Source organism: Alexandromys fortis, unplaced genomic scaffold (assembly GCF_014885135.2).
Source record: "Alexandromys fortis isolate MF-2015 unplaced genomic scaffold, M_Fortis_MF-2015_v1.1 scaffold_156, whole genome shotgun sequence".
NCBI lineage: Eukaryota > Metazoa > Chordata > Mammalia > Rodentia > Cricetidae > Alexandromys > Alexandromys fortis.
In genome coordinates, this window is record NW_026068028.1 from 794,347 (window position 1) to 820,191 (window position 25,845).

General features: G+C 43.0%; 2 protein-coding genes across 2 annotated transcripts in view; one reads left to right on the forward strand and one right to left on the reverse strand.

Annotated features, from left to right (window-relative positions):
- Cep95 (centrosomal protein 95) overlaps positions 1 to 19,453 on the forward strand; it is a 32,306-nt gene extending 12,853 nt beyond the window's left edge. Inside the window, 14 exon segments of the mRNA XM_050164282.1 lie at positions 4,447 to 4,601; positions 5,179 to 5,369; positions 7,503 to 7,615; positions 7,919 to 8,048; positions 8,864 to 9,017; positions 10,233 to 10,372; positions 11,617 to 11,715; positions 12,732 to 12,861; positions 13,549 to 13,718; positions 13,808 to 13,882; positions 14,888 to 15,040; positions 16,595 to 16,741; positions 17,003 to 17,074; positions 17,313 to 19,453. Coding sequence (XP_050020239.1) covers positions 4,447 to 4,601; positions 5,179 to 5,369; positions 7,503 to 7,615; positions 7,919 to 8,048; positions 8,864 to 9,017; positions 10,233 to 10,372; positions 11,617 to 11,715; positions 12,732 to 12,861; positions 13,549 to 13,718; positions 13,808 to 13,882; positions 14,888 to 15,040; positions 16,595 to 16,741; positions 17,003 to 17,074; positions 17,313 to 17,495 — 1,912 coding nt within the window. The 3' untranslated portion in view covers positions 17,496 to 19,453.
- Positions 19,454 to 21,587: 2,134 nt separating this feature from the next.
- Positions 21,588 to 25,845, reverse strand: part of Smurf2 (SMAD specific E3 ubiquitin protein ligase 2) — a 95,411-nt gene continuing 91,153 nt past the window's right edge. The window contains exons 17-19 of the mRNA XM_050164257.1: positions 24,123 to 24,324; positions 22,493 to 22,568; positions 21,588 to 22,174 (exon numbers count right to left, since the gene is read on the reverse strand). Of these exons, the coding sequence (XP_050020214.1) occupies positions 22,075 to 22,174; positions 22,493 to 22,568; positions 24,123 to 24,324 (378 nt within the window). The 3' untranslated portion in view covers positions 21,588 to 22,074. The remainder of the gene's footprint in view (positions 22,175 to 22,492; positions 22,569 to 24,122; positions 24,325 to 25,845) is intronic.

Sequence of the window (25,845 nt, forward strand, 5' to 3'; positions counted from 1 at the left end):
AAGGAGCTCTGAGCACACACACCGGCCCCTCCCCACCAACCCCCAACCCTGCCAGTGTCTCAAGGTCTCTGGGGATCTTAGCAGGGCCTCCAAAGCTGTTTTGGGGTAGCTACCAGAGAAGACATGGGTTTAAATCAATAGAAAGTCTTTATTTGCCAACAATGATGTGGTTTTTATCCCTCCAGGTTGGTGCCATGAAGATCTTGTTACCAGGTGACAGTATCAGGATGACATGGAACATTCAGGAGGTGGGACCTGGTGGTAGGTAGGTCCTTAGGACAACTGAGAAGTACCATGGAGGGGTTTGGGGTTCCCACCTTACGGAGACATGGAGGGTTTTTTGCTCATAGACGTGCTGAAGGGGAACCTGAAATGTGGAATATACAGGGATGTTCCTTCAAGGGAAAGGATGCAAAACCTGTTTCCTGCCCAGAAGGTTAGAGTGGCTGTGCCATCTAGTCTGGTGACCTTTGTGCAATCTATGTGGCTGAAGATTTTCTGGCGCCTGAGCTTTCTCCATACCGATCTTGTAAAACTGTTTTTCACATCAGGCTATAGAAGTTATCTCTTGCTGGGCGGTGGTGGCACACACCTTTAATCCCAGCACTCGGGGAGGCAGAGGCAGGCGGATCTCTGTGAGTTCGAGGCCAGCCCGATCTACAGAGCAAGTTCCAGAACAGCCAGGGCTACACATGGAAACCCTGTCTTGAAAAAACAAAACAAACAAAAATTGGATGATCACAACAAGCATCAGCATCTGGAAGAAACCAGAGGTGTGATGCCTGGACAGCAAGAAACCAAATTTTCTTTTGGGAAATGGAGGGCTATCCAAAGAGAAGAAGGTCCCACCAGGGGTTCACAAGCACTGACACCTGTACACTCTAGAGTCCTGCCATAGAGTCAGAATTCTCCTGGAGTGCATGGAAAACTCCTAAGCACAGGCTTTGGTAACCCCCTGGCAGGTGTTGGCAATGGAGTGGAGAAATTGTGGACTTTGCATTGGTTGATGAAGAGACAGCAGCTACTAAAGAACACATGAAAGTCATTTCGAGAACGTAAGTTGGGGCTGGAGAGATGGCTCAGAGGTTAAGAGCATTGCCTGCTCTTTCCCTAAAGGTCCTGAGTTCAATTCCCAGCAACCACATGGTGGCTCACAACCATCTGTAATGAGGTCTGGTGCCCTCTTCTGGCCTGCAGGCATACACACAGACAGAATATTGTATACAAAATAAATAAATAAATATTTTAAAAAAAAATAAAGTCACAGAGTATCACCATTGCCCACTAAATATGACAGCGACCGTCCACCATTGTAGCTGTAGGAGGTCACAGGCTCATGCACAGTTTGTGCACGCAGAGCTGTCGTACAGTTTGTCGGGCAAATTATATGGAAAATTATGGATGCAGCTTTGAACTTAGTTACACCTTTGGAGTACTCAGTTATAATTTTCTGAACTGGTCCACTTACTTTCCAGGGTTTGAACTGACAAGGTCATAGTCCTGGTAGTAATCATTCAGCCACGAGTCCAACAGTCTATTGCTGGCACACAGAGTGTCTCTCAGGCTTCAGTTGTGCACCCCACTGGGCCTCCTTCAACTCTTCTACCTCCTGGTCTATCTTAGCTGGCATTCTTCTCTGCCATCACATTGCTCCATCTGTCCTTCCTGTTCCCGGCAGGCTCTGGCTCCAGCACCAGCCTCTTCCACCTGTGTCAGGCTCTAAGGCAGTCTTCCTATGGTGTGGCCTTCTCTGTATTTCCAGAACACCGCTTATACACTGCGTGGAAAATTATAGTCTGTTAGGTAAACATCGAGTTCCTGGAAAAGTAGCCATGTCACACTTACTCATCGAGTGCTGATTCTGTGTCTTCCCTGGTGATAGCGTGTGACCAGAACAGCCACAGAGCCTGTCTTTATGGCACTGGTGGTTTGTGTGTCAAGATAAATTGGTGAAATGTATAATAAAATTATTGTTTATCTTAACCTGTCAGAACTTGGCAAAATACAGCCATAGTAAGTATGTTTCTGAATGGAGTGACAAAGAGGCTATTGTAGAACTAAGTAGAATAGATTGAGAATCAAGAGGCCTTCATTCTCACAGCTGTTGGCTTTGTGACTTTGGACTAGGCCTTTTCTGAGTTTGATGAGAGAATTGGACTCAACCACCTCTGTGGGCCCTGTCAGCATTAATACTCTGACCCCAGAGAGTCCTATTCGAAGGGACAGCAGCAGACAAAAAGACAGGAGGGAAGGGATGGAGTCTAGAGTGGGTTACATGATCTCAGATGCCATGAAAAATGGATGGCTGCAAAACCTGAAACTGTAGTGGGACTGACGTGCTCCAAGTGGGGAGTTTCAGCCTGGGCCAGCCAGATGGCTCATCCAGAGGGCATCTTGCTACCAAGCCTGACCGCCTGGGTTCTGTCCCAAGGAACCACAGAGGACGGCAGAGCTCACAGGTTATCCTCTGATCTTCACATGCACTCCAAAAATGAATAAAATATAAAAAGTTAGGGAGTTGCAGGAGTACTCGGTTCATATTTTATTGTATCCTGTGCTGGCTAGTTTGTGTCAACTTGACACAAGCTGCAGTTATCAGAGAGGAGGAAGCTTCAGTTGAGAAGATGCTTCCATAAGATGTGGCTGTTGGCTAGCCTGTGGGGCATTTTCTTAATTAGTGATTGATGGAGGAGGACCCAGCCCATTTTGAGTGGAGCTACTTCTGGACTGGTGGTCCTGGGTTCTATAAGAAAGTAGGCTGAGCAAGCCATGAGAACCCCAAAGCCTAACCTTGAGTAAGCAGTAAGTAACCCTCCATGGCCTCTGTGTTAGCTCCTGCTTCGAGGTTCCTGCCTTCACTGCTTTCATTGATGAACTGCTATATGGAACTGAGAGTGAAATAAACTCTTTCCTCCCAGGTTGCTTTTGGTTATTGTTGAAATAAGAGCGGCGGGGCTGCGTCCCCAACACCCCGGCCGCTTGGCTAGCTCATGCCCGAAATAACAACACACAAACTGTATTCATTTAACTGCTTGACCCATTTCTATCTAGCCTCTTCTAGGCTAATCCTCACATATTAATTTAGCCCATTTCTAATCATCTGTGTAAGCACCCCAAGGTGCGCTTACCGGGAAGATTCTAGCCTCCGTCCATCATGGTGTCTCTGCTCCAGAGAGCAGAGATGTCAAGTCTCTCTGGGAGCAGAACAGAGTCTGACCTCACTTCCTCTTCCGCCCAGAATTCTATTCTGTTTATTCCTCCCATCTATGTTCTAAGCTGAGGCCAAGCAGTTGGTTTATTATAACTTAACCAATGAAATCAACAGATTGATATATGACACTCCCACATCAGGTTATGGTGTTTCATCACAGCAACAGTAATTCTAACTAAGAGATACACATATATAAAATTCTCAAGAATAAAGAAAAACTGGCCAGGTGTAGTGGTCCATGCCTTTAATCCTAGTACTCAGGAGTCAGACAGAAGGGTCTCAGTGAGTTAGAGATCAGCCTGGCCTACACTTTGAGTTCCAGGACAGCAAGAGCTGTGTAGACACTCTTGTCTAAAAACAACAGAAAAACTTAAAAAAAATTCCAGATCTGACTACAAAGACAAGTCACTATGTATAGGAGCATTAGAAATGTTTTAGGTTGTGTGCTAAGGCACCTATGAAACATGAGTCAGTTGGGTCCTCCCTCTAATAAAGATCACTTCGTATATGTACATATTTCCAAAATCCTAAACACTTGTGGGTCCAGACATTTTAGATATGGGGTATGCAACCTATTATTTGATTCAGATTATGTAGAGCTCAGTAATCGATACAATTATGGGAAACATTTTTAACTAAAATTTTAATTAAAACTTAAAGAACAAGAATAAAAAGAAAGACTGGCTATGGTGTTTGGGTTTCCTGTGATTAAAGGGCAGCTTCCTTTTATATTTAGATTAAGATGTCAGCTAACTGTCATTCACTTTCACATGCATCTAGTTCAGGCATCTATTTCGGAACCCTAAGTTTTAGGTAGTGGTACTAGCCACAACTCTGACTTTGTACGGTGGCATTTCTGCATCTGGCACCTATTTCTCTAAAGCAAAGTAATGCAGCATTGATAGAAGTGTGCTCAGGCTGTGGGGAACTGCCTTACTATATGACAGTTGTCAAAGGTACTTGTATCATGAACATGGTGCTCCTACTGGCTTTAGTTATTTCGCAAACTACTTTGATAGTTTAAAACTTTAGCTTTAAGGGCTGGAGAGATGGCTCAGTGGTTAAGAGCATTGCCTGCTCTCCCAAAGGTCCTGAGTTCAATTCCCAGCAACCACATGGTGGCTCACAACCACCTGTAATGGGGTCTGGTGCCCTCTTCTGGCCAGCAGACATACACACAGACAGAATATTGTATAAATAAATAAATAAATAAATAAATATTAAAATAAAAAAAAAAACACTTTAGCTTTAAGACTCTTCCTAGGTGCTCAAAATTCCATGGACTTGCAGTCTAGAAAAGTTTCAGCATCATCAGGCTCTGAACCGTGTGAGGAAGTGTTGAACCCCATCTCATCGAGTTTCCTATCCAAGAACGGGACAATTTTCGAAGGTGAGTTGTTATGGCTTTTAGTTCTTTACACTACTGCAGCCGTGTGTGTGGAGATGCCGTGGTGCCAGTACGTAGGTCTGGGGCAACTGGCAGGAGTTCAGTGTCTCCACTGTAGGTCCTGGGGACCAACTCAGGCCATCTGGATTCGCAGGCAGCAAACATCTTTGCCTGCTGAACTATCTTGCCAGTCCATGTGCCCTGTTTTAATTACATTAAAAATATATTCCTAAACTGAATCTGGTGGCCGATGCATGTAATTCCAGCAATTGGGAAGCTGAGGCAGGTGGATTGCTGTGCAAAGTTTGAGGACAGCCTGGAATATAGAGTGAATTCTAGGACAGTAAGGCTGTTGTAGAGTGAGATCCTCTTTCAAAAACAAAACCAATCATATAGTCATTCCTGGCCTGGGGCTATAGTTCAGTGGACTAGAGTTTGCCTATACTTGAGGCCCTGGGTTCCCCCCAGCATCTCACACACAAATTCCCTTAGTATGTGTGACTATGTTTGTATGAGTGTATGAAAAATCATTTATTTTCGAGAATTCCTTTATGAGATCCATTTTAATTTTTCTTAACAGCAGAAACTCCTTCTGTGAGTATGATTACAAGTGCCAGAAAATTAGGTGAGCCGATCCGAGCTGCCATCCCCTTACACCCTCCCTACCATCCTTCTGAGCCTCGAGCACCTTGTCCCATAGGGAAGGAATACCTCCGTTCAAGTCTCTACTCGTCTGCCCTGACTTCTGGAGAACATTCGGGACGTTCTGTGGTGAGTGGAGAGGTCTTATCATTGGCGAGAAGATTACTTACTTTTGCTGCTGGCGATTGAACCCAGAGCCTTGTATATGCTGAGCACACACGGTCCCACTGATCTCTACCCCGAGTCCCGAAGTCCATCTACTTAAAGAAGTCTCCTTAGAATGGTTTTCAAGTATATTACATTAATCAAAGACACACACCTGCCATCATAACACTGGGGAAACCATGAGGAGGATCACTGGGGATTTGAGACCAGGCTGGGCTAGTGAGACCCTGTGGCCTTGAACTCACAGAGATCTGCCTGCCTCTGCCTCCCGAGTGCTGGAAATAAAGGTGCATCATACTTAAAATTTCTCTCAGTAGGCTGGGGATGAGTCCTGACTGGCAGAGTGCTTGCCTAGAAAGCACAGCTCTCGCCACTGTAGACCCTGTGTGGTGGTGCATGCCTGTGATCCCCAGGGGATAGAGGCAAGATGATAGAAAGGCACACTCATCCCCAGCTACAAGAAACCCTGTCTTTAAAAAGAAAACAAAACAAAAATTTGGGGCTAGAGAGGTAGCTCAGTGGTTAAGAGCACTTGGCTGGTTTTTACAGAGGACCCAGGTTTGATTCCCAGCACCCACATGGCAGCTCACAACTGTAACTCCAGTTCCAGAGGGTCAGACACCTTCTGTCCTCTGAGGGTACCTACACATGTGTTGCACAGACATACATGCTGGCAAAACATCAACATCCACAAAATTATAAAATAATTCTTAAAAGGAAAAAGGTGGCCTCTGTGTCTCCCTGTATGCTCTTCTCCTAGGCAGACAGGAAGAGCATAAGGAAAAGAGAGCCAACACATAGAGAATGCTTTTGTTTCTGCTAAGCACAGTTCTGGGTACTTTATAGGTATTAGGTGATTTATTCTTCAAAGCAGCTGTGAGCAGATGCTGCACGTGTGTGGGAAGCAGATGCTGCACGTGTGTGGGAAGCAGATGCTGCAGGTGTGTGGGAAAGCCAGCCTGGAGACGTGAGCTTCCTGCCTAAGTGACATCGCAACTGCAGAGCCCCAAGTTGTATATTCCTAATTGAATCCTTACAAATTAGAAAGGAAAGAACAGTCCACCCATAGTCTCACTGATTAGTATAAAACACTTAATATCTTAGTCTATTTTTGCTTCTCTCCTTGAGAAAAAGTTTTTTTCATATTGTCATCTTGTTCCTAACTTCCTGAGGAAACCAGGCATATATATGCTAGGATAGACAAACCTGTAAGGAATGATCTCATTATTTTAAAATGCAGATAATGGTACCAGGCATGGCGCCACCTTTAATCACAGTGCTTAGGCAGAAGCAGGCAGATCTCTGAGTTCTGGTCTAGAAAGTGAGTTCCTGGACAGCCAGGGCTACACAGAGAAACTCAGTCTCAAAACCCCAAATACACACACACACACACACACACACACACACACACACACACACACACATATGTATATACACTCACATACATACATATGTGTGCATATACTAGAAAATAACCCATTTAAGAGAGAGATAATGAGCCAGACAGTGTGGCACACACCTTTAATCCCAGCACTCAGGAGGCAGAGAGAGAGAGATCTCTGTGAGTTCAAAGCCAGCCTGGTCTACAGAGTAAGTTCTAGGACAGGCTCTAAAGCTACACAGAGAAACTCTGTCTCGAAAAAAAAATCAACCAACCAAACAAATAAACAAACAAAGAGCACTAATAAAGCAGAATTACTGCAGCTGTCAAATATCTAATGAGTGGTGCTTTTCCTCAGCTGTGGTGACACAAGCTTGCAGTCCCGGGCCTTGACAGACTGCGAGAACAGTGAGGGTCCAGCCAGCCTAGGCTACCTAGTGAGTTTGAGACTAGCTATGAAACCCTCTCTCCAAAGGGGAAGAAAACCAAAATAAATATTTTTTAGACTGTTCCCTTCAAGGTTAAGAAATAAGCTATTAGAAATGCCAAGCACTTATATTTTGGAGGGTTTCATCTTTGTTTTGAGTGTTTCTGGAGAGTTTGTTGGTGTCTTGGTGCTGGAGACTGAACTCAGGTCCTCGTGCTTGTGTGGCAAGCTCTTTACTGAGTGAGCCATCTCCTCAGTGTCTCAGGCCAGCTCTCTTCTGTTTGAACAGGAATCAGAGGATAAAGTTGTCTTAACGTCCACATTCTCCAAAGATGATGAACAGGAATCATGTCTAGCTCTGACTCCAAGCCCCAGGACAAGGAAGCTTCCTAAAGGGCAAAGGTAACATTGTTGTGGGCTTATAGTCTAGTGTAAAGGGACTGGAAAGCAAAGGGGCTGATGAGACAGCTTTCAGGAAGGGCCTGGTGCCCCAAGATGGATCCTGGGAACCCATGTAAGGCAGGTGGAGACATACTCTGTGACAAGTCTCTCCCCCAATAATAAATAGTATTTTTTTTAAAGAGTATTCTTTACAAATTTAGCATTTGAGAACCAGAATAAAGTATTTGTTAAAGTGTGTATTAGTCATTTTGAAATAAGTAGTATGTTCTTAACTGTTAATTGTCATTGGCCACTTTTTTACAGAAATGAGAACAGAGCTGTGGTCTCCTCAAAGTACTCGCTCTTCCCTCAGAAAGCCAGGACGCGGCTAACAGAACAAGAGCTGCATGCGGTGTCAGAGAAACTGTCTCAGCGGCTCTCTGAACTAGACTGGGCAAGTCTCCACTTTTAATCTTGGCTGAGATTTCTGTGGTTAGTCTTTCAGTGGAGGAAACCTAGACGTAGGTAAGGCTGGGCTGTGGGCTGTGTTCTGCTAGAAGCTCCACAAGTCGAGCAGGAGGGACACAGACAATGGCTCCTCGCCTTCCTTATATAGCCAAATAGGGCATAAAGATTTATCTAAATTTTACTGAATTTTGATGAAAATGGAGTCACTTAATGTGATTGTTAAACCATTCATTTTTAGATCCATCTGTACACACCTTTGTCACAAGGACAGATGTGGTAAAAATTGGATGAAAAGTTCTCAAGTAGTGGGGTAACAACATTGAATGATTGCATGAAACTCGTGTGGCTTTCTGTAAAATTCATTGAAATTGAGTGGTTTATAGCACTGATATCCACTCTTTCCTTTTGTCGCTTTTTATTTTTTGTTTTGAGACAGAGTCTCACTATTTAGTCCTAGATGGTCTAGAACTTTCTACACAGGCCAGCCTGGACTTAAACTTGCTGTAATTTTCCTTCCTAAGGTCAAAAGTGTGTCTACCCATGCTTTAAATGTTAATATAAAGCCTTCACTGTACCTCTCAGAAGACCCTGAGTTCCAGGCCAGCCTGGTTTGCACAGTGAAATCCGATCTCAAACACATAAAGTAGATGCAATAAAAGCTGCAGGTGTATAAGATGCTGTGCATACGTTTCTAAAGCTTGGTCTTAGTGGCTGGCAGAGACAACTTTTAGAAGGCCTGTTCGCTTCTACTTCATTTCCTGCTGAAGTCAAGGACAGATACTGAAAAGATTTTCTCGGTAGATGTTAAAAGCTGCCCTGGGTGATGGAGCGACAGACAAGACTGATGGTAAAGATGGTGACACTGGAGAGGAAGAGGTGCACAGTGGCACTGAGGAGACACTGTCGCAGCACAGTGACAGCATCATGGAGTATGGGCCGAAGAAGCCCAGGCCAGGTACGTAACCCAGACAGGCCTGAAATGAGGTGTCCAGGATAACTTCTCAGGTGGTTCTGTGTGTTAATGGCAGTTTCATTTTATATAAGAATCAAAACTAATAGCAAACTCAAGTTGGTGTTGTTTCTTACTGATATTTCTATACTGTCAAAGCTTATAATTACTTGTCTAAATATGCACATTTTCTTGCTGAAATCTACACTGACACTATACATCCTGCAAACTTCTTCATTCTGTTACCATCACCTAGGAGATGTTCGTTGATATTTAAAGATTGAGTCCATCCATCTGAGCTGCTGTTTAGCTGAATCCAGTGCCCGTTAGCAGAACGAGTGGTACTGCTCAGTAGAGGTCACAGTGTTTAGCCAGGTTACCTTTGCCTCAGTTAGCATGCTGTAAGCTCTGTGTACGTGTTTACTTTCCATCCTCAGGACCCAGACAGGTAAAAGACTCACGGACACATAGTCCACATGTTACTCGCCGTACGACCAAGAGCACTTCCTTTCCATGGAACCTTGTGCATAGCATACATTTCACAAGCTCCGGGGCTGGAGAGATGGCTCAGAGGTTAAGAGCACCGACTGCTCTTCTAGAGGTCCTGAGTTCAATTCCCAGCAACCACATGGTGGCTCACAACCATCTGTAATGAGATCTGGTGCACTCTTCTGGCGTGCAGGCATACATGGAGGCTGAACACTGTGTACATAATAAATAAATAAATCTTCACAAGCTCCGTCAGCCTGAAGTTGAATAAGCAATGCTTATGTACTTAGCAGTACATATTTGTGTGTGTGGTGTATGTGTTGGTGTGCACATGTGCAAATGTATGTACATGCATGTGGAGGCCAGAGATGAACATCAGGTTTCTTCCTTCTTTAATCTCTCTGTTGTATTTTGGGACAGGTTCGCCTAACTGAACCAGGAACCCATAGATTTAGCAAGGTTGGCTAGCTACAGATACACTGTCACACCCAGTTTCTTACCTGCGTGCTGGGGATCTAATACATGCTTAGACAGCAAGCACTTCCCTCCCTATCCCTAACAGTCTGTTTGCTTGGTCTGACTAAACACACAGCTGCATATTAGAAGAGAATACATTAGCACATTAGCTTGTCATTTTCATTTTCTTTAGGTTCAGTAAGAACCAATTGCTCAGTTTCCAGCTCAACATTTCTGCCTGCCAAGAACTAATGGTGAATGGCTTTTCTGTTGCAGGATTTTCCATGTACAGAAAGTCAGCTTACAGGTCCCATTCACTGTCCCCATCTTCAGTAAACAAACATAGACAATTAGAGAAGGAGAGAAAGAAGCCGCACAAGTCTAAAGGAACAGAGACCCGCCGATTCCAAGCAAAGGTACGCCCTCATTCCTTGAATACACGTAGGCAGCAGCAAATACTATTTCTCCTCAGTTGGAGCATACACACCATTGACCAAAGATCTAAAGTGCATCCACTGTGCCTGAGTTGAACAGACAGCAGAGAATTATGTGATACAGCATTAGAGATGCAGTCATGAAATCATCAAAAAATAACCTGGCTATTCAGAGGATGAAGAAAGAGGAGGTTGATGTGGCCTGGTATTTTCAGAAAGAAGTCATAGGTAAAGGGAGTTAGGAAAGATTCAGTGGGAAGAGAAAGCTACCCTGTAAAGGAGGTGACTGGGAGCTCAGCTTTTAAGAGGACCCAGGTTTGATTCCCAGCACTCACATGGCGGCTCACAACTGTTGTAACTCGAGTTCCAGCGGCTCCGGTCCACTCTTCTGACCTCCACAAGCACCAGGTAGGCAGACACACAGTGCAGACATACATGCAGGCAAGACACCTATACACATAAAAACGTAAAAAAGTATTTTTTTTTTAATTAAAGGGCTCCATCATTTCTGATATGAGAATGCCACAGTGGAACAGAGACTTTGAAATCCATAAATTTAGAACACTTGGTTGTCTGCTGTAGTGGTTTTTGTTTATTTTTGTGGTTTGTTTTGTTTTTGTGTTTGTTTTTTGAGACAAGGTTTTTCTATATAGCCCTGGCTGTCCTGGAACTTGTTATATAGACCAGGCTGGTCTCAAACTCAGAGATCCACCTGCCTCTACTTCCCTGGTGCTGGGATTAAAGGTGTGCACCACCAACACCTGGCATAGTGGATTTTTATAATGTAGTTGCATTTAAAATGATGAAAACTGGAGTTAATTCAGATGTCTTAAAATAGTTATCCTCAGGGGCTTGCAAGTCTGTTCCCCAGGTTCAGTAAGATTCAGTAAGAGATGCTGTATTAAAAAATAGGGTGAGGAGTGATTGAGGCACACACGCACACACACATATATATATATATATATATTTAGCATGTAACTTCCACTCAGGAGTATAATAATTATAAAACCTGTGAAAATAGTAAAAAGAAAAACCATTGTATTCAATGGCATTTTACGTACCGATTACGTCTGTTAACACAATGTGTTTTTATGAAGCAGCCTAAAAGGAACTTAGGAAAAGGGAATGAACCTGGTAATTTTAGAATAGGAATTTAGATTCTTTTTCCCCTTCATTTAGATTTGCACATGTTTCTGACTATTGCCATATGACCTTACTCTTTCTAGGTATTAACTGAAGCATTTGAAAGGGACCTTAGAAAAAATAAAGTTCAAGAGAACATTGGACTTCGAGGGATAAGTGACGATGAAGAGGAGGAGGAAACAGTGGGTAAAAATCTCCAGCTCTAATAAATGCAAAGATAGTGAAAAGTACAGAAGTGGCCTTTTTAAAGGGACAGGGACCCAGCAGGCCTGAGTCATTAGCTCAGAGAAGGCAGGCTTTCCTCAGACTTGTGGAGTGATACAAGAGGACTCGCGTTTTTCCTTCTGCCTAGATTTTGTTTGGCCTCAAAGATTCTTTCATACCCAGTTTGTAAAGGGTTAAAATAGGATCTAGGTGACAGAGGAGAAAGGGGAGACAGGGTTCCAAGCACTTTGTTCCAGAGTAAGAAACCCAAGTCCTTGCTTTCTACCCCTCAGAAGTTCCCAGCCGGGTGTGGAGGTTCCCAGCACTTGGGAGGCAGAAGCAGGAGGGTATCTGTGGTTTGAGCAGAATGGTCTACATAATGAGTTCCAGGACAACCTGGACTAAATAGACCTTGTCTCAAAACAACAAACAAAGAAAAATTCCCCCCAAAAATACAACCAAAAAAAGAAAAAAAAACAAAACAAAACCCAAGAACCAGTGGTTCCCGCATGAGAGCAGGGAGTGCGGACGCTGGCGTGCTGTTGAAAGCAGGACTGCAGCACAGCAGACGTAGAACATACTGTGCACTGCTTGAGGGGTTTTCGTAAATATTTATTTTTTATGTGCATTATTGTTTTTCCTGTATGTGTGAGCCTGTGAGCCACCACATGGGTGCTGGGAATTGAACCCAGGACCTCTGGAAGAGCAGTTAGTACTCTCAACTTCTGAGCAATCTTTCCAGCCCCTTGAGTTTTTGAATATTCAGAGAAAAGGTTGTCAAAGAAACTAGCACATGAAAATTTTAATAGTAGTTCTATTTAGGGTTTGGGACTATGGTTACTAAAGCTGGGAGGGAAGCCAGTTGGTGGGGAGAGAAAACAAGATTAAGAGTGTGGTTGGCAAAGGCTAATTAGCCAATGTCAGTGTGTTGAGGTGATTGCATAAAAGGGTTTTTAGACCCCTTTCTTACTCTGCCCTTTTATCTGCTTCTAAGGAAAAAACACACAGAGAAGCCATTCCTAAAGGAACTCCAAAACAGAGTCAGGTCCAGAAGATTTACTCCAGAAAAACTGCAGCTCCAAGTCCAAAAGGCGGTTTCTTGAAGTCAAGCAAGGCAGCTCCGAGTAAGAGCCTCCAATGTCCTTCATGGCAGCCACAGCCTCTGGCTATGAATGCTGCATTCCAGAGGCTGCTGGAAACAGACATCCTCCAGTTAGCTGCAGAGAGGCCCTTGTATTACTGCCATATGGCTCGGTTTTTCTGTAACCAGAACCAAACTCCTAAGAGGTGCCTTGGGGAGACATCTATGGACAGTGGGAGCCTCTCTGCTCATTCATTCTGGTCCCGTTTTCATTGGTTGCTCTGTTTGTTTCTGGGAAGTTGGTAGAAGGCCGGTGATGCTCCAAGGCAAGCAGATGGCCTGCTCAGCCTCTATAAGATGACAGTTGGTGCTGCTGAGTCCGAGCTGTGGTGCAAGGAAACAAGGTCAGGTGAAATGCCAGGCTTCCAACTATATCCCATTAGGGGCCTTTCCTTCTAACCATGTGCCTACCAGGAAGTTGGAGTGTCTTCCGTTTTCACACACAGGAGGCATCTACCCACAGGTCTCAAGACCCCTAAGGAGATGGATGGATTCCTCGGAATTAGGGTCAGAACTACTGAGCTTTCCATCCTCAATAGGGATGCAGAGTATCCAGTATACTTTAGATGGCCCTAGGGCCAGCACCCGAGATTAGCTTGGTTTAGTAGGCAGATGGAGTTGAGAGTTCAGCAAGCCGGTTAGATTAGCAGCATCTCTCATTGTCCTACAGTGAAAGTGAATGAACACAGCCTTCTGCCCCTGATGCTGGAACAGTTTCCATTTCTCTATGTTTCTGACCCAACGCTGACCAAAATGTGGAAGCAGCAAATCGCACAGGTTGAACAACTCAAAAGAGAAGCACAGAGAGAAAACCGATCCAAGAAGAAACTCCAGGATGAAGTAAGCTGTTGTCCCTTTGAAGCCTAAGCAAACGAATAGAGCATGTCCTTGAACAGCATTATTAACCTTGCATTGTGTTCACCTTAAAGATAGAAGAAACCCTGAGAAGGCATGACCTCCTTACTGCCCTTGTCAAGAAGGAATGTGAACATAACAAGAGATTGGTATGTCAAGAACCAACAAGGCAACTGACTTCTAGCGCTTGCCTGTGGGAGTATCTATCCAGGGCTTTAACTCAAAATTGATGATGAGGAAGATATATGCCACCTTCCAGGGACACCGCACTGAAAACACACCTACCAGTTGGCTGCAGAACACTCTTCATCCCTGCTATCTGGCTGCTTTTCACTTTTTTTTTTTACTTTTTTATTTTTTATTTTTCGAGACAGGGTTTTTCCGTAGCTTTTAGGTTCCTGTCCTGGAACTAGCTCTTGTAGACCAGGCTGGCCTCGAACTCACAGAGATCCGCCTGCCTCTGCCTCCCGAGTGCTGGGATTAAAGGCGTGTGCCACCACCGCCTGGCTGCTTTTCACTTCTTTATAGTAACAAATTAGAGATGGTATTTTCCAAGATGAAAACCTAGGCCTTCAGGTGTAATATGACTTGCCTGGCTTTCTCTCTGATTATCAAAAGGCACAAATGAGATTTTATTTCATTTCTGTCTCTACCGCCACAGTCCATCTAGGGCTTAGGAGTCTTAGGTCTCCTGTCTTCTCAGCTCCCAGATAGAGAGCCAGTTTAGTTTTTGTTATAATTTGGGTTGAAAATCATTCATGTTGTCCCCAGTTAGTATTGTGAAGGGAAATGGCAGGTCAGTCTGCCATTGAGTTAAGAGATTTTAAAATCTTTTAGTTGGGTGTGAAGTGGGTTAAATCATGGAAATTCTAATCTTAGTTTCAAAAACGCCATCTCCAAAATTGCCTGTGCATCTTCACTGTAGTCAAGAACATCTGAGCCACAGTCAGGCTCGGGGCCTATTCCCTCTGCACACTGGGGCAGGCCTGTCAGTACTGCTCTTCAGATTGAGGTGAAGCCACAGTGAGCTTGTGTGGCCATTTAGTGGTCTTTCCTGCATGCCCACTTACAGCTGGAAGGCGTTGATGGGAGGTTGAGGGGATGAAATGAATGCTCTAGCTGGATGTCTGCTTGTTGTATTCTCTCTTCCCCAGCAAGACTTCAGGGACCGAATTCATAGACAAAGGTTGACCCAATCAAAGATAAAAGAAAATCGTCAGCAAATTGTTCGTGCTCGGAAATACTATGATGATTACAGAGTTCAGTTACGTGCAAAAATGATGAGGATGAGAACCCGGGAAGAAATGGTATGTGTTCTTCTATGTCTGTCTAGCTCTGCTAAGGTGAACTGGGTGTTATGTTTCAAGATGACTTTGTCTACAACTGACCTCAATTTGGATCCAAAATTCAGTCCAAGTTCAAAAAGCAGCCAGGACTTGTGCTTGACCAGCTGGTCATCCCATCTCCCTAGTCTTCATGATCCTCCTAAAATGCAGCCTTAAGTCCCTCTCCTACACTGTACTCTAAAGTACGGTGCCTGGGGTTTGAAGCACACTGCAGATGGCAGGAAATTAAGGTATGCTGGCATGATACAGGGCATAGCTGTGCTGTGAGCTGTGCCCACTGGCAAACTTTATTTCTACAGTAAAACTTGATCATGGTTAAACTGGATTAAATACAAATCTTTTTTTTTTTTTTTCCCAAGACAGAGTTTCTCTGTAGCTTTAGAGGCTATCTTGGAACTAGCTCTTGTAGACCAGGCTGGCCTTGAACTCACAGAGATTCACCTACCTCTGCCTCCCGAGTGCTGGGATTAAAGGCGTGCACCACCACTGCTGGGCAAATCAAAATATTTCTTGAGGAAGATACTGCTATGGCTTGAGGCAGTTAAGTAACTTGCTTAAGGTACTAAGGTGATGAATTGTGACTTGTCAGCTGTAGCCTTTTATGAAGATTTCTTCCTTATGAAGGGGAGACAACTGGGTATGTCAAAACCTCTTGGACAGTTGTTTTATGGTGGCTGCCCAAATGCTGACCCTTGACCTTCAGCTAAGTATTTAATGAGGTGCAGAAGCATTGGTTTCCATCGTGCCTTACATACAATGGATGCTCGAGAATTCTGAAGGCAGTAAAGAATCTTGGTGGTACATGAGAGGTTGCTGAGCACCATTCATCAGTAGAAATTGGAAATACAAATCACAGAACACACACCCACGAGGATGGCTAAAATATAGAGGATTGGTGAAGACATGAAGATGGGGCACTCTGCAGGACTGGTAGGGTTGTGTGATGGCATGATTGCTTTTGGAAGGTCTGTCAGCACTTCTAAAAGGTTACTGGAATGCTGTGTAGGGTTACTTTTGGGTGGATGGAGATTTTATATACATACATACATACATGTATACACATACACACATATTCATATCCACATAGCAACCAAAACTGTAACAGCTAAAAGGGACTCATGTCTGTCAGCTCGTTTGTGAGCACAGTTTAAATTCACAGTGCCAAGAGTGACACACCTGAGGCCTGTAAGCAGTCTGACCTTCAAAGCACGCCTGGTCAAGGCTGTGTCCAGAACAGGCAAATCCAGAGCAGGAATGGGAGAACATAAGTAGTGCAGACGAGTGTGGGGCTTCGTGTCTGAGGGATGGAAATGTTGAAAACTTGTGCTGGTTACACAGGATTGAGTCTCCTAAAACCTACTAATGATGATTGCAAATTTTAAGAGAGTTAATTTTGTTTGAACAATGAGTAAAGCTGTTATATTGAAAAGCCCTTGTGAAAATACCTGTAAGTAAGCAAAATCGTCATATTCCTTAGTGAAAGTGCAGTCTAATTAACGACTAAATAACCAACAGATCTTTAAGAAACTGTTTGAAGAGGGTTTACAAATCCAGAAGCAAAGACTACGAGACCTAAGAAACTACGCCAAAGAGAAACGCAACGAAGAAAAGAGACAGCACCAGAATGAGCTGGATTCGATGGAAAACTACTATAGGGACCAGGTGGGCTTGCCGCTGCTGCCATTAGTGTGTTCAATCCCGACCACAGGTTGGCTTAGTTCATTGCCGGTTAATAATGCAAATTGGCCCAGAGCTTTGCAGCACCATGTAAGCTTCACTGCTCATTTCTAAGGCAAATTTAAGATGAAATAAGCTAATCCCTAGCAACAGTGAACAATGTGTATCATCCTAGTTCCACTGAGATTTAAGATGGAGTATTAAGAATCATTGCACTGTGATGAAGATTTGTTTTTCTTTCCTCAGTTTTCATTGCTAGCAGAAGCCATATCACAGGAGCGTCAGGAACTCAAAGCCAGAGAGAAATCTCAGGCTCAGGTAATAATTAACAGAACAGGAACTATTCCTAAAAGGAAATAGAAAATGTTAACTGTAACTTTAAAAGAATGGAGAGAATATGAGTAAGAGGACCCATCTCTTCTCCAAAATACCTGATGGGCTCTAACATACCTGCTATGGTCTTGGAGGCGCTTGCTAGGAGCCTGCAGGTAGGGTTAAGAGTAGCGGGGAGCCTGGGTAAGTCACGAGGTGTAGACTGACATGAGTTCTTTTTTAGACGTTACATAAAGTGAAGAGGGAGCTGAGAGTTAAGATGGAGAAGGAGATCCAGCAGCTGCAGTACATGATAACCCAGAATGACGACGATGCTTTCTTTCGGGAACTAGAAGCAGAGCGCTTCAGAGCTCGGCTGCAACTGGCTTCCTTCCAGTACAGTAAAAATCCTTCCCCAACCTCATAGGTGAGGTTTCTAGAGACCTTAATAATATGGACAGAACTAGACCTGAGTAAGTAAACTGTCTAAACCAGAATTACTTTTAAAATGTGTTATCTATGTATTCATGCCAAAACTTACCATTTTTAAAAATAAAAACTTTTTTTTTAAAGCTTACTGCTTTTGAACTTATAACCCTAAAACCTGAGAAAAGGGAACAAAGACATGTTTTATGCTAAAGCAGTTACAAGTCTTGCCAGCCCAATCCTCCAGCCTCTTGATGGAGGCTAACAAAAGCTGTTAACTGCTAAGGAAAACATCCAGAACCAATGGATAAAGCCAATGATGGTAACTGTTTGGGGTTCAGGAGCTATCTAGCCTGAAGTCCTCATCCACCATGGTGGGAGCTGACTTCGTTTTCACTAGCCTCATCTACTTCCTGGCCAGAAGAGGTAGTCTCTACTCAGGGATGACTGGCTTCACACGAACCAGTGAGTTCTGTTGACTCTGTGCAGAGGCTGGTGATAATCTGGGTGTAGCAGTGCCTGACTTTAATCCACTTTAACCCAAAAGCAACTGAACTGATAATCTTCTGAAGCCATCAGCCTAGCCTAGCACACTGGAAAATTACAGAACTTGATGAGAAGAGCAAGTTACATTTAGGGAAGAGCTTTTCTCTTGTTCCAAGACAGGCCTTCCTAACTAGTGAAATTCAGGCTGGCCTCAACCAACCTCTCAACCCTCCAGTAGACTCCTGGGTGCTGGGGTTACCTTTTAAATAAAATAAATTTTAATTGTAAACTGGTTTGTCTAGTTACAGTTAAAGTGTTAGCATAAAAGGCAACTGTTCTGTGAAATTGCCTCATTTATCCTGTAACTAGTCTCTTGGCCTCTTGTGTGATCCTGCTGTGGTTATCTGGGATAGAAAACTCAAATGTGTTTACCCTCTATCATAAATCACAGGGGTGAACTACTGGCTACCACAAAGCAGAAATACTTTTAAACAAAGTGATCAAATCAAACTGGTTTGATTAAATACCAAAAATCTTTAATGTACTAGAATTTTGTTTTAGATAAAGTCAGTAAACACAGCAATGTGAAGCTTAATGTGAAAAAGTACAGCATGTTCATCCACCTGGAAGACTCCAACAAACATTTCTCCACTTCAGGAAACTGGCAAGAAAGAAACAGTACCCAAATTTAATTTGATGAAGCAGTCAGTTTATTGGGGCTATTTACAGGAGCGCACTACCGAAGAGCCTTCCACATGCGTTCTGAAATGACAGCAGTTATCACTCAAGTGCAGCTCCCCTGAAAGTCTCTCCACCTTTATTCCTTTTTTTTTTTTTCCTTTCAAAACTGCATGAACATACCTTGGAGGTTTTCGTGGGCTTCCTGGGTCCCGTGAGCCTCCCTTCTCCCTCCCTCTAGGAAGAACTAGAGGAAGTAGCTATACAACACTGTCTACAACTGTCACACATCATTGCTATTTGCTCTGCATTTCCCAGATGTTCCATTCTGTTGCTGCCTCTGCTATGTAGAGATTTGCAGACCACACTAGGTGAAAAATGAAACCACATGCATTTCTGTTCTACCTATAGTTAGCTGTGCTTTCATAGGCTGGCATTCCATTCAGAGTTGTAACTCATCTCTCTTCATCTCGAAGGTTTTACTGTTCAACACCAAGCCACGCTGGCAAACATTAGGCCATCTACCAACCCCTGGAAGACCTGGCTGTAGATATCCGTATTTCCCTCCACTAACCACAGACCAGCCTCAGAAGTCCCATCACCTCACACAGTCCCCAACAACGGCTGGAAGCTCCTCGTGTGCCTCGGCAGAGAACCACTCACCTGTCTGCTCCACCTCAAGGGAGCCCTGTAAAAAAAAAAGCTGTTTTCTTCTCATTCCAAGACTCCATGCTATCACTGTGAAAGCCAAATGTTTTTCAAAACAAGTAAAAACTCAGTATTTTTAAAAACTTCGCTGCTGTGGCAGTGCAAACAGCATTCATTTTATTGCTCAACTTCGGCATGGGCACATACATACATACATACATAGTTAATTTTTAAAAACCATTTATACAGATGTTATTGATAAAGCTCATGTAACAAATGAGTGAAAATACAAAGAATATCAAAGCTAAAACATTCTGCAATAAATACAATGAAAATGATAAAACTTTGTTTTTAAAGTCAGTTTGAGAAAAGGAAGAATATTACATAAAGTGAACTAATTACATCTAAAATAAGCAACTCAGCATTTGGTACAATCATCATCCTAGTGTGAGGACATTAACCACCACACGTAGCCGCTGACAGCAAGCTGCAGCTGAAAGACAAGGTGCTGCCGACCCTGCAGGCGCTGGAAGCACCTAACACCATCACCATCAGTGCTACCCGTCCAACGCACTGAAGTTCAGAGCAGATTTAGTGTTGTCAAAGAAAGCAAATTACAACGGATTTAGGAGACAAGGAATTTGTGCTCTGGCCTTTAGATGGGGGTGGGAGCACTGTAAAAATACAGGGCAACGAACTGCAAAACGATGTACAGGATCCATAGCACTACCTTAAAGCTTTCTGCCAAGAAATAGTGACCTCCTAACTATCTGAGGACTACAAAGTATCCACTGGTCAGAATTAAGCTTTCCTGATGGAAAGAGGGATGCTGAGACAGCGCAACTAGAGGAAGGATACGCAGAAACATATAAATATTCACATTAAACACAAGGCAAGTCCAGGTTCAACGACACTGGTGTTTTTTTTTTTTTTTTTGTTGGCTTAGCACCTATTTGGAAGTAATCAGGTAATGTAATTTTGAAATTGAAATCTAAATCATGTTTTCGGATGTCATGTGCTACTGCAGACTGTTACATAGGGTGATCTCCTTTAAAGCTCTTGTCAAGTCATTGTTATAAAGTTAAAAGGCACTCAAAGAGATGGGATTTGCCTGCTTTACACTGCATGGAAAAACCACTAAAAGTAGCATCTCATTATCACTGCATCCCAGTCAGTTGTGGTCCTCTCCCCCTGGAGACAGGGTCTCAAAGTAGCCTCAAACCCATGTAGACCAGACTGGTCTTGATCTCCTCATCCTCCTGCCTCTGCCTCCTCAATGATAGGATTACAGGTGTCAGTCACCAGGCTTAGTCACAATTTCTATCAAGTGTTCTTCATGTCCTTGTGTCCAAGCTCATCAAAATTTTCTATTTTTATTTTACATCATGTTTAAAAATAATAGTGCGTTGTTTTGGATGGTTGAATTTAAAATCCAATGTGATTTTAGATGGTTACCATCCCTCACCCCAGAATTTTGGTTACCTTCTGGATCATGGGATGAGCCACACACCTTAAAAACTCAACCTGAACGCTTGGAAGTCAGCAATGTGGCAGCCAGGGCTCCACTCCCTTACTTCTAAATGAACTCTTCAGTTTTAGAGTAAATTGTACAATAGACTTAGAGTCACTCTCACTTGAGGCAAGATCTGCTATGTAGCTCAGGCTGGCATTGAACTTGAACTACTCCCCCTGCCTCAGCCTCCCAGGAGCAGGATCACAGGCATGGCCAGCACACCTGACTTCACTCATGTACAACATTCCCTGCCCACCATGCCCACTGCCACCTCCAGTTCTTCCAGTGAGGTAATAGCAGGGCTCTCTAAGCTAAACAATCTTTAGAGCAAAAATTTTCCTTTTAGAAACTTAATTAAAATATAAGTTAGATGTACTTATTAGAGACTTTGGTTTATAGAAATAGCATATAAAAGACAAGCTGACCCAGCAAAGAATGAAAACCCCATCACATGCAGAGAAGCTATAAAAATGCAGTATTTCAATTTAAGATGAAAGTAAATCCAAAATACCCGATCCTCTTGATTCAAGAACATGAAGATTTTTTTCTTTTTAAAAAGCTAGTCTTAAAAACAGGGAGGATAGCAAATAAATTCAGTTTAAATGGTTGTATTAGGAATTTCCAAGAAAGTCACACTTGAAAAATATAAAACCCCACCTAAGCTAGGGTGACCCACACATAATGCAAAATATAACACTCTGCTATAGAAAAACACAACTAAACATGTAAATGGCTTAATTTCATAAAGGTAATGATTCCTTTAGCCAATTGTTTACAAAGGTGGAACAATTCAAAATAATTTTATTTAGGTTTTACAAAGAGCAAGTATAGGAGCTGTTCAAAAATCATGTATTCAGTCAAAATGAAATGTGATGTGTACCGACTGCTGGAGTTGTCTTGCTGTGCGAAGAGACGCGAGTCTGTGAAGCAATTTGGATAGATAACCTTTTATAAAAATAGTAGTAGTCTTTAAGTGTAGAATACTGCCTAACTCTGGAAACGCAGGGAGTCAGCATTCTTTAGGTTCAAGGTATTAATTTTTAAATAGCAGCTGAGTGTGTCCTCATGGCAAAGCATAAAGACCTTTATTTTTCCTTGAAAAGGAATTTCAAAACTGTCCTTTCCCCTCAGTGTCCTAGAATCTAAGGGGCAGGGGAGGGGGCTGCCCTGTATTCCAGCGTTCTCTGAAGCGCTGCTGAAGGAGGCTGTCGGCCCGGGGATAAATAAGAGTTCTAGGTTAAGTCCTTGGCGCTCATCATTCCACAGCAAATCCACATGTTTCTTCGATGGCTGTTAGCAGCTTTTCATAGAGCTTTTCATAGCTTTCATAGGGCGGAATGTCTATTCGATTGAAGCTGTGAATAAGCAAATCAGACTTTATCATTTGTTCAAAACTAGTCAACAGACACTGCAAGTATGCCGTTACACAGCACAGTGGTCTTGGTCTTGATGTCACAAAGTTAGAAGCCAGCAATTCTCTAACGCAGACATCATCACTTTGGGTTTGCTTACTCATTTCTGAAAAACTTCAATTTTTAAGGCACAAAAAAAGAAGTGCTCATCATTTCTCTTAAGGGTCCACTTATGCGCGAGAAGAATAAATGAAAAATCAAATCTGTTTAGAACTATCACCTACCTGCACTGACAGAGGAAAAGCTACAAAAATAACTCACCAAGTGTGGGCTTTTGGCAAGTTGTTCGTGCAGGCATCAATCTGGTGTATGGTAAAGAGCCGTGGGCCTGCAGCACCTGCCAGTGAAAAAATGTGGGTCATATCACAGCAGGTACATACATCCATCTTCAACACCTCAAAATAAACTAGAACCACAGAATTGGGGAGCCCCTTGTATCCATGTACATTAACCTGGTTTTGAGATTGTAAGTGATGTGGGATAAGGCCAGGTGCTATAACATCAGCATTGCAGTCTAAGAGACCTTACCTGAGGTCCTTCTGTCAACTGTATGCCATACAACGTCCACATCCCAGAGAGCAGGGCAAGTGCAATGCAGAACACATTCTGGTTTGCTTTTTTACTGTTTTGAGACAGCATCTCTCTATGTAGCCTGGCTATCCTGGAACTTGCTCTGCAGACCAGGCTGTCCTGGAACTCAAGAGATCCACCTGCCTCTGCCTCCCAAGTGCTGGTATTAGAGGCACAGAATACCACCACCAGACTTACTTTTTTAAAAAAAAAATTTGAAATAGGGTCTTTCTGTGTCGTCCAAGATGGCCTTAAACTCAAGATCCTCCTGCCTCAGCTTCCAGAGGGTTGGGATTATAGGCATATGCTATTATGCCTAAAATACTCATATTTGAATCATATTTAAAAAGATGACAACCTAATGCAAATTTAGGCTTTATAACTCAAACTGAGTTGAGCAAAGAGTAGCAGTCTACAGGATGCACTTCAGTCAGTACACATTCCCCATTCAAACACCCAAGAGAACTACAATGCTAAGCTCCCCAAACAGGGAAGGGCAACACAACTTCAAGTAACTTTTGCCAGGCTTTCCGAGTGCTCTGTGGGCAATCACTGATGAGTTATGTACCGGTCTCACTTTGCGGTTCTCCCTCCTCACCAGCAGCTTTGAAAATGAAGAGCTTAAAGGTAAAGGAAGCAATGGCCACCAAATGAAGCACCACAATCATTAGCAATGTTACCAACTCAACTAAAACTCAAACAGCTCATTCAACAGAAAAAGATTCTGAAAATTGAAGGCAGTTGTAAATCGATGCTCTGAAGCCAGGCAGTAAATTCTGACCTAACAGATGGTGTTCACAATTTACGATGCCTCCCTCTATTAAAAGAAAAGTGGAGGAGGCATCCCAGGTGCATAAAGGTGACCAGAGAGCGGAAAGCAGAGCGTCAGCACACGTGTTTCTACATGTAACACCCATCACAACCACAGAAGCCTTCAAAAAAGCTTCTCTAGAAAGAGCTGAGACAGGAGGTACAAAAGAGCGAGAGTCAAAGGAAATATTTATAACCACTGCGCTTATTTTTTTAAATATTTATTTATTTATTATGTATACAATATTCTGTCTGCGTGTATGCCTGCAGGCCAGAGGAGGGCACCAGACCTCATTACAGATGGTTGTGAGCCACCATGTGGTTGCTGGAAATTGAACTCAGGACCTTTGGAAGAGCAGGCAATGCTCTTAACCACTGAGCCATCTCTCCAGCCCAGCCACTGCACTTATACAACAGCAACATACACCAAACGCTGCTACCTCACCCTATCCTCCTACCCCTGCCAGAGCAGATGCCAGGTACCTCCCCTGCCCATCCCTCAGTCCCTCACCTTGTAGTGCTTTGAAGCCCTGCAGAGGCACTCGAGAGGACCCTGTCACAAACTGGAGTAGCCGCGCCCGTCGCTCTTCATCAAAGAACTCCACAGCTTTCCAGAACCACTTGACAACATTGCTGTCTGGTGTACAGTGTTTTAACCGGGTGTTGACCTTCCAGTCACTCACATCAATTTTGCCAAGTCCACAAATAATGAGCTGTTGGAAATATTTGCAAGAGTGGTCAGCAGTGGACACCAAAGTCCTCTGAGATTTTCAGTGAGGATACCCTCAAGTGGCACACACCACCTGGAAATCTTTTCAAAGCGTACCCAACCGACCTCCATGCTGCAGATTCTGTGTATGTCAGGGCAGTCAGGTCTGTACCACCTGACCCTGGGGGGGTCTGTCAATCACTGCAATAGACTCTCACAAAATTCAATAGTTTCAAAACAGAATTCTAAAATCTTAAAAAACTAGACAGAAATCATGTGTTTTGCTCCTTGACATCCTGACACAGTCAATACATATGGACTGTACAAAATTATTTTGATACCAATAACACATCTCTGTAGAGACTAATACTAATCTTTATACGTATAATGTAACATGTTTACTTGATTCACTTAATTGTGTGTGTTCATGACCACATGCCACAGTCCACAGGTGGAAGTCATAGGACAACTTTCAGGACTCATTTTTCTCCTACCATCTAGGTCCTAAGAAATGAACTCAGGTCATCAGACTTGTTGGCAAGTGCCCTCACGTGTTAAGTCACCTTGACAGCCCACCATCTAATGTTTATAACAGTAAATTATGAGAGTTTATAAGTCATAATGTAACCTGTATAGATTTCATATACTTGATTTTGATAATCTAGCATTAAGTATTAAAATTATATATATCTTTCTAAAAATTTACATAATTTCAATAGTGATAAAACTATACTGTAAGTCTCACCCCTACCAAATAAAATCCGCCCCCTAAAAAGCTTTCATATGTTTCTTTTTTTTTTTTTTCTTTTCTGTTTTTTTTTGAGACAGGGTTTCTCTGTAGCTTTGGAGCCTTCCTGGAACTTGCTCTGTAGACCAGATTGGCCTTAAACTCACAGAGATCCATCTGCCTCTGCTTCCAGAGTGCTGAGATTAAAGGTGTGCATCACCATTGCCAGGCCCACATGTTTCTAAAACAGTGAATTCAGACCACAAAAGATGCCTCCAAAATCCTGTCCTTCAGAAGAACATCATGTACAATGCAAACTCCTGATTTACAATATAATCAGATTAAAAAATCAGATGCACTCCACTTGGCCACTCTCTGTGCGCCCCCTTCCCTTTGGTCATTTCATTATTCAATCACAGAAGGAATGGGGATAACACTGAGTCAACCAATTGCTTGCAAACAGGTCTATAAGAGACTAGCAGGCCTGGCAAGATGGCTCAGTAGCTAAGAGCACTTGCTGCTCTTCCAGGGGGAAATAGTTTACCAAGGTGGATGGCTACAAACACCTATAACTCCAGGTCCAGGGAATCTAAAATCTCTGTTGCCCAGGGTACCTGCACTCCCATACATATATCCACATGCAGACACACACAAACACTACACATAATTAAAAAATAATAATATATATGAATACAGCCAGTAATATTAATAAATAAAATTATTTAAAAATGATTTGTAGGCTTCAAATAAGTGTGCTCTTTCCTAACCACTAGAAAAATTGGTAGAATAAAACCCTTT